This window comes from Pelmatolapia mariae, linkage group LG18 (assembly GCF_036321145.2).
Source record: "Pelmatolapia mariae isolate MD_Pm_ZW linkage group LG18, Pm_UMD_F_2, whole genome shotgun sequence".
Lineage (NCBI taxonomy): Eukaryota > Metazoa > Chordata > Actinopteri > Cichliformes > Cichlidae > Pelmatolapia > Pelmatolapia mariae.
The window spans coordinates 34790038-34798552 of record NC_086243.1 but is presented as its reverse complement, the minus strand read 5'-3'; the positions used below and the strand labels follow the sequence as shown (position 1 = coordinate 34798552).

Sequence of the window (8515 nt, the reverse complement as noted above, 5' to 3'; positions counted from 1 at the left end):
AGGACATTATTTGTAGATAAACTCCTCGGCTGTTAACTGCAGCCTTTTAATGTTAAAGCAAAAAACTCCACAAATATAACACAAAAAGTTCAGAAATGTTTGAAGAACCTTTTGTTAGGTTTGTGTGAGATTTGGATGATGAGTCAGAATGAGTTTGTTTTCTTTTTAATGTGAATATTCTGTTTGCTGGATGTGGAACAGGAAGTGCAGCTTTATAAACCCTGCAGTACCAGAGCTCACCTCTAGGGGTGCTAGAACCTGACCTGTTGTATTCATGTCCATGTTTGTAATGTAGTCTAATGAATATTGAAAAGTGTCGGGTTTCTGTTACGTGCGCAAATATCACTGAGCTGTTTTTAAAGAGCAGTTTGATAAATTAAAGGAAGAATAACAAGTTTTGATTTTCCATGCTCAGCAGGAATATTGTCTTTTCCATAAACTGGGAAACTCTGTAGCCTGGATCATTGGAGGAGCTCTGTCTGTTTCCTTTGATAACAGTTTCATAATATTTTACCTTTTCTGGCACAAAATGTTCTGCTAATCTGCTGCAAAGCTGAAATATGACTTTCTTATTTCTTCTAGAGCACATTTCAACGATGCAGATTTCTGTGTTTGAATAAAACCAGAGAAAGATTTAAACTGGACTTTCTCAGACGTCACATTCATTGTGCAAGCCCTGATTAAATATTTGAAGCTGTGAGTGAGTGTGCTGCTTGTTCTTGTATTTATCAGGGTCCCCAAACTGTTCTATGAATCGTATGAAGCTTTAAAAACAAAGTTGAGGACTCGTTGTGTTTAAATGATGCATTAAGACCTTAAATATAAAAAACTGCTCAGCAGTACGAAGAGAATCTTTGGATTTTAGACAAAACACTGAATCTGAAAACACGACTTTGAGTTTAAGCTTTCACTTCTTACTGTGCGGTTTTCCACTGCTTCACTGGAAGATCCTGAATCAGGAATTTCTCCATCTTTTTACTTTTTCTATGCACTTTTTAAATTTTCAAACCAAATAACTTGAAATTGTAGAAATGTACTTACCTGGACATCGGTCCAAATACAGATACTAACAGACTAACTTACAAAATTAAACTTATTGGCAACGATTTATCCCACCGGCCTTAAACACCTCTACAAACTGAGCAAATTTATTAGAATACAGATCAGCTTCTCAAACCTTAATGTGCTTTATTTTAATGTTGACTTTAAATTCATGCAGAAACCCTTATTTATGTGATCCATTGTTATTCTTACAACTTTCAATGATCAAAACTGATTCTGTTTGCATGTTTGCAGTATAGACAAAACGAAGAGGAAAATCCAAAAGAAATAAATCACATTTTAGTCTTTTGGAACCGCCACAAGTTTATTTTATTACCAAACCTTAATTTTTACGTGATATGAATTATATGGATGTAATGAGTGTAAAATGTCCAATAAAATGTGCTGGACCCACCTCCCCGCTGCTGTGACCCTAAAGCAAAAGCAGACCTCAGGTTTACCTGCACCGCTTCCTCTTCCTCACAGGAGAGCAAAGCACAAATAAAAAGGGGCAGAGATACAAAGTACAACTCACAAAATAAAAGTCCGGTTTATTGTCAAACAACAAACTTTGCACATACATCAAAACAGGCCGTCATAAAACAAAAAGTCGCTGACAAAAACAAAACCAAAAGAAAAAACCAAAAGAAAGGAAAAAGAAAAGAGGCTCTTTTCTTTGGCCTTACCCTCCCATACAAACAAACTAGTTATGGTACAGCTAAAGTACATACATTAAATTTACTGGAATGCTCTGAGTTCAACGGCTTAAGAGGTTGTCTTTCATGTTTTTATTTTTTTTTACTTTTTTTACACATTTTTCTAGGATCTGTTGAGATATCGTAACATGGTCAACCAAGTAAAATCTTTCGTTAGAGAAGCACCGATTTGGTCTGACGAGATCGCTGCCGAGAGAGAAACTGCCCCCCCTCCCCTCTCCTAACAATATGTACAAAAATATAAAATGTAAATAAAAATACAAACAAATTCTCCTTTTGTGTTGTTGCTGAAGAGAAGCCGGATTTCTGCGTCGTCGATGCGGTGGCGGGTTCCTCTAGAAAATTCGTCTCGCAGCGTCGAGGGGAGCTCGGGTGAGTGTGGACGTGGCGGGTGTTTGTTGAACTCTACTTGCTAATGACCATGTTGGATTTTTTTATCATTATTATTATTTTTTCCTTTAAATCAGTCCTCCAGCCCCTCCACCTGCGACATAGAAAAATGGTCAGAGGTGAAGAATCAGGAAGTGGTTCAGCAGGATGGCGCGGGGGAAACGCATCAATCGTCATCGTCGGTTTTCTGCTTCTTGGTTTCGACGTCGTCCTGAAAGAAGAGAAGACGGTGGCGGGTTAGACCGGTGCCTGCTGGCTGTCACGGCGACGCTCGATTTAAGGGTGTTTTAAGCGCCGCTGCCTCACCTCGTCGTCGTCCTCGTCATCCTCAGCTGCCCGTTTTGTGCCACCCTCAATCTCGTCGTCATCCTCCTCCTCATCTTCCTCATCACCTACAGGACAGAAGTTGAAAGGTGAGAAAGACTCTAACAAGAGTTCATTATTTTTTAAAAGGCAAATAAGCCTTCAAGCTACCTTCTCCATCATCTTCCTCTTCTTCCTCGTCCACCTCCTCGTCCTCCTCGTCATCTACCTCGGGCTCACCGTTCTCCTCATTCTCCTGGAAAACACAAAAATGGTTAAAAATGTCCACCTCTGTGCAGAGAGCTGCTGCGGCGGCGGCAATGGCGCTCACCTTCCCATTGGTAGCGGCGTCTTTGCCGTTCTCCTTCTCCTCCACCAGCTTCTTCTCTTTCAGGTCCTGAAAACAAACAGAAGCAAACATCAGAAACTGAACCTGCTCATCTGCCCACCGAAACGCGCTGCTGGGTTTAGACTCCGCCCACTGCTGCTACCTGCCCTTCTACCTACTGGCCTACTTAGCAGCGTCCCAGTGCTTGCTGGGAGCTGCACGTTTTTCTGCCTTCCTATTTAAACACCATATTGGTCTCCGCAGATCCTCCCCCCACCTCCTCCCTCTCCTCCCACTCCATCCCCTCTAATGTGTTGTAATCTGATACTTTGATGTGGCCCGCGGGGTATTCTGGGTATTGTAGTCTTCTATAGGCCGCTGTCGCCGCCATATGTCACGAGACACGCCCGGGAGAGGCACTGCAATACCCAGGATGCACCCCGTTTAAAATAACACGGGAGGGCGCAGGAGCAGGGAGGGAGCAGGAGGAGGGGTTGGTGATGGAGGAGGAGGAGGAGGCGGCGGCGGAGAGAGCGCGATGCACGCTGCTGCTACTGCTCGTTGTAACGGAGGCAGGAAAGGACAATAGAAGACGACACATGGCAGGCGAGCGAAGACACGGCACCTTCCGCCTCCGTGCTCGAGCTCAGCGCGCACTAACGCCGCTCCTCTTCCTCGTTTTGTTCCCTCACAGCCTATTATCCCCGCCGCACGCGCGCCTCACGCATCCACACGTAGGCTGTTATTGATTAATTGCTCTCCATAATCTTATTGGTTGAAATCCATTAAGCCGTTAAGCGGCAGGAGGAGAGCAGGCTGCCCGCGCGCTGCGCGTAAAAACGCGCCTGTGCGTAAAAACGCTCCACAACTAAAAATAGTGAACAGGCTCCCCGGATTACCCGCGCTAATGCCTGTCCAACTTTTCCCCTCTACACCTTCACCACCTCCTCCAAATGGACATTTGTTATAATCGCTCAGAATTATTGGGCTCGCTGCTGCTCTGATTCTCGGGATGATCGCGGTCCGCGGAGCCACAACTCCCCCCGCGGGGGCGATTAAACTTTTACCCGATCTGATCCAAAGTCCACGCGCACAAAAACTCGCGTTTTCACAACAAAAGCAGCTCAAACATTCAAACGGAGAAAAACCCGCAGAAAGAGGGGAAAACCAGCAGCGTCACATCACACCTCCACAGCCCGGCCACGCGCGCGCGCTCACGCACACACACACACACACACAGAAAGAAGTGGCTGCATTACAAAAAAAGAAAGAAAAGTTTCCCCTGAGACCGAAGCGCGCCCTGCAAACAAGCCCCGAAAACACCAAAGCAAAGCGGAAGCCCCGCGCTCATAGCCGCTCACGCGCTCCAGAACCGGAGACCGGAGCAGCGGCGGCCGCCGACCTTCCGGAGTCGGTAAACAAACGGGGTCGGACGGTGCAGGCAGATCGGTGGCTTTAACAAACGGGCTCACGGAAATAAGAAATAAAAAAGGCGGGAGGAAAAGTGCAGAACCGAAAGTTCACCGGAGGACTGCGCACCGCCTGACGCGCTGCCCTCCATTCAAACGGAGCAAACCCCGGGCTGGAGGTCCGCGTCCACGCATCCACCGGCCGCTCAGTCCGTCACCGCTCCCGGTAATGCAACCCGACCGAGTCCCTGCACCGGGAGCGGAACCTCCCCTCGATCTAATCCGCGTTAAGAGCCCGAGATGCGGGATAGATGTGCGCGGCGCTCCGGCGCTCACAACGAGCCCGAAAACCCCGCGGGGAGCGAGCCGGGGGACCGGAGCTGCTCGGTGTCCGGGTCCCGCTTGGATGTGCGCGTGGAGCAGCAGGAGAGCCGAGCTGCTGGCAGAAACAAAGACCCGCGCAGACCGGGACTCTCCGGACAATGAGCCGCGGCGCTTTAACGCTGCCCGTGCCCGTGATGCGGTGCCGAGACCCCCCACTTCCCTCTACACACCGAGTTCAGGGGGAAAGACGCGAACACCGGCTTTTCTTCTCCTCCTCCTTCTCAGACTCCACAGACTCCGAGCGAGCGCGAAGCGACGACGGAGAGGTTTTAAATGTAGGTTAGAGCCTGGAGAGCTTTATTCTTGTAAGGGGCTCCGCGGAGACACGGCCCCGCGAATGGAGGTGTGCGGCGGCTTACCTTGGCAGAGATATCCGAGCCGGAGTCGACCTGTGTGTCTGCCATTGTTTAGTAGAATAAAATAAAGGACGGCTGAAATGAAAGGTTGAATAAAGTAAATCCCCTCGTCTCGGTTAGCGGATCAATCAGTATTATATTGTGCCAGTGGCCAATGCTTCTGACGGCCGAGCCTTTAATATAGGCTTGTGGGCGGGGTCTTCATGAGGTCGGTGGTCTCTGATTGGCCAGGGGCTCGACAGAGGTGTTCTCCTAGCGCGTCGAGTAACAATGGATAGAATTTCTTAACCCAAAGGCCACGCCCCCTCCTATTCTACCGCTGCAACCGTCCCTTTCTCCCCTAAAACAATAATCCGAGTCGATAAAAGCCCACAAAACGGACCGGAGCAGGAACCGTGGCAGCTCCACAGCACCGTGAGCGCGAGAAAATCGAGTTTCCGTCGAGTTACGCAGTAAATATGTCGAATCGAGAGCGCTTCGGTTGACGTAGTGTCACTTTGATTGATTGATGTGCGTCTGGACGAGTCAAGCGGCGACTTCAGACGGTTTCTCCCGCCCACCGCCGCGACGGGGGAATAGAGGCGAAGTGTTTGGGAGGGAAACGTGGACGACACGGATGTTATTACGGATTAAATCGGGCTTTTCTCCCCAAACGTTAGTGTCACATCTCAAGCTCCATGTGAGCAACATCAGTCAGATAAAAGGCGCTAAGAGTGTAAATGTGGAGCGGCGCCGCCATGTCACATCGCAGCTCTTCGTCGCCCCGCCCCTTCCCGACGTCCATGTTTGAAACTCATCCCTGTATGTGCGCACTTGACACTCTTGAGGGCTTTTTTTTTTTTTTTTTACATAACAGCCCATAAATTCGTGCGCCAAGGTCGAGACACAAATAAACACAGTGCCCGTCGAACAACACACACACAGCCGGCTCTGACGCCGTGATTCGGGCTGTTCGGGCTCAGTGAGCGGGTGCAGTGAACAGTGCTGGTGGCCTCATTTCCTCCGCCTCCATTGTTAGGACCCACAGAGAAATGCCCCGCCGTGGAGGAGGGAGAAAAAGCAGTGCGACATAAAAGACATGCGATGAGACAAGTGCGGAAAATAATTATGTGCTCATGAACTGACGCGCATTCTTATGAAACACAAGGGCAAACACGTATTTTCCTTACCGACTTTTGTACACATGGCTTTTACAAGCTGAACTGAGAAGGACAAAGCGGCACGCAAAAAAGGGTAGCCGCCATTGCTCAGTGGAGATGGGGGATGGGAGCAGAGTGTGCTCCGGTAACAGGCAGCCCACATTCACATTCTACTCTGATGACGCACTTGGCCGCAGAGGACGGCTCGGATTGGTCGGTTAAGTGGAATAAACACGGCTTTGGCGCACGGCAGGCGCTGATTGGTTACCGCCGACGTCCGTCAATTCGAAACTAGGCTCAGTCGGCTGGCGGTAAAGAGCGGGCCCGGATGCTGGATCCGGACTGTGCTTCCATCAGTGTAGAGTTTCAGTTCTGTCTCTGACATGTTTGATTTCCCAGTTGTTGCCTTTTAGTTTTAGCGCCACGATCTCTGAGAGACACACTCATTATGCTTAATTGTTTGGAAAAGCCGGGCTCTTCATGTTTCATTAGCCTGTATTATAAAATATTTAAACAGGTATCAGAGAGAGCAGATGGAGGCGGTGATCCTTCAACAGAACCAAACTCTGTCTCCCTGCTGCATCCATCTAACCACGTTTTGAGTGTGTGGAAAATATGAATTTGCTGACATGCACCTGCAGCGTGTCGACCTGTTTATGTGTTGATTTTGAATTTGTGCATTAAAGCTGCTGTGCCCAACTTTTATACTGTGCATTACATTCATATACTGAATAAAGATGATGGATGTAGCTAATGTGATGAGCCATCCCTTACTGAATCGTCCAGAAGTGTCTTGGTGTTGAAACCAGACAAGAAACTCGATACTGCCACATGCACAATCTACCCCGAGTCATTGTCATTTTTGACTCTAACAGAGATCGTTATTTAAAAAGGAACATTATATGGCATTGATTGCGACCATAGAGCCATCAGGAAAGTCTTTAATGAGGTTATAGATTGGGGGAGCCAAAGGCCAATGTGTCAAAGACTTCTACACAACTAAACCAGCCAGAGGAGTCGCCCCCTGTTGGCCATTATATAAGAAAAAGGTACTTTTCAGAACCAGTAGCTATGTCCGAATTTTAACCTTGCAGGTAAGTCTCTGTATTTTCGGGCTTAGGCTGCGTTAAATCTGGTTTCCAACAGCAAAATAAAAAAGCTCCCAAGAAAAGTTCCTGATGATTCTGAAGACACAGATCATTCACAGGAACTATTACAGTTTAAAACAAGTGAAAAAAATCATCATATGTGTTGAATCGAGAGCGCTGTGTGACCTCAGTAAACGCTATCATCAACAGTTTGTGGTCTCACTCGTGTGTTTCAACTCTAATCAAAGTCCATTAGTTCCCAGAAGGACAGTAAAGCTGGGTGTGATCGACATGTCGCTAGCCTATAAGCATCCAGTATCCCTCTAATGTGACATCTTCTTTCAGTAAGATAAGATGATGATGGTCAGTGGGCTCAGCTTCAGTCTTTACAAACTAACAGGTGACATCACAATGGCTACGTCCATCATTTATTCATCATGTGACTTCAGCATCCTACTATAGAGTCAAACCCATCAGCTGTGTTAGCACAGAAACTAGCAGAGATGATGTATTTCCATCAGGTTTGAACTTCTTTTAAAGATGTCCTCTTTTTCTTAAAACATGAACTATACCCCAATGAAATATTGACTATTAAAATCATAAAACCAGACTCGGTTTCCAAAAAAGAAGGAACTTTGTAAATATAGAGTTAACAAATCAAAAATGCACGTGGCTTGTAGATGTGCATTACTGCCTGCATCAGGCTCACCATAACCAACTGCAGACAAGAGTGATGATGTCTTCTAAACATCTGTGTTTCTGGTGTGTTTGACACATTGGAAACTCAAAGAAACCCGAAATGTTTTCGTAAAACAAACAAAGTAACACAATTAATTAATTATAAGCAGAAAAGAGTAACAGAGTTGGTCAGTCAGATTCAGTACTGATTTGGTGCACCAGAACCCGTCCGTCGGACCATCTCCGAGTACCAAACAAATCTATGAGCCAAGGTTGGATTAACGGCCGTGCAGAGCAGTCAGCTGCCTCTGGCCTCCAAAGCTCTGAGTTTGCGGCGTGTCAGTTGGTTGTAGATAATTTGATTAACCACAGATTTGTCAAGGAACCACAGAAGATCAATATCAGCTGAGACAGGTACTTAATGCAGAGGATCTGTTCTGGAGAAGAAAAAGAAAGACTGCTGTTAGTTTAGTTTAATTCAGTGATAAATAACACATTTTGGTTCTCAGGTTGGTCGGACCATGCTGGGTGTCAGCTGGTTCTCCTTTGCCATAACACAGCTGAGCATGCTGGCGCTCAGAGCTCACAGTTGGTAAGGTTCAGGGATTTATTTAATGAGTAGATGCCAGAATAGCTCCATGCTAATACTGGAGTTTAGTGTAAATTGTAGATTTCAGAAATGA

The 8515-nt window shown here is 46.8% G+C and overlaps 1 protein-coding gene across 1 annotated transcript; it reads right to left on the bottom strand.

The window, feature by feature from the left end:
• Positions 1-1566: 1566 nt before the first annotated feature.
• On the bottom strand, positions 1567-5153 carry ptmab (prothymosin alpha b). The gene is made up of 5 exons (XM_063461291.1): positions 4931-5153; positions 2782-2847; positions 2622-2706; positions 2454-2539; positions 1567-2358 (listed from the first exon to the last, which is right to left on the bottom strand). Exons 1-5 carry the CDS (start codon positions 4973-4975, stop codon positions 2314-2316), a joined length of 327 nt encoding a protein of 108 aa, XP_063317361.1. The 5' UTR covers positions 4976-5153; the 3' UTR covers positions 1567-2313.
• Positions 5154-8515: the final 3362 nt, after the last annotated feature.

Excerpts from the sequence above, each read along its gene's own strand:
- ptmab (XM_063461291.1), bottom strand. The coding sequence starts at position 4,975 with ATGGCAGACACACAGGTCGACTCCGGCTCGGATATCTCTGCCAAG. Across the intron at positions 2,707-2,781 it reads ACGCCGCTACCAATGGGAAG|GAGAATGAGGAGAACGGTGA; the intron begins GTGAGCGCCATT and ends TGTGTTTTCCAG. Across the intron at positions 2,359-2,453 it reads ATGACGAGGACGACGACGAG|GACGACGTCGAAACCAAGAA; the intron begins GTGAGGCAGCGG and ends CTCTTCTTTCAG.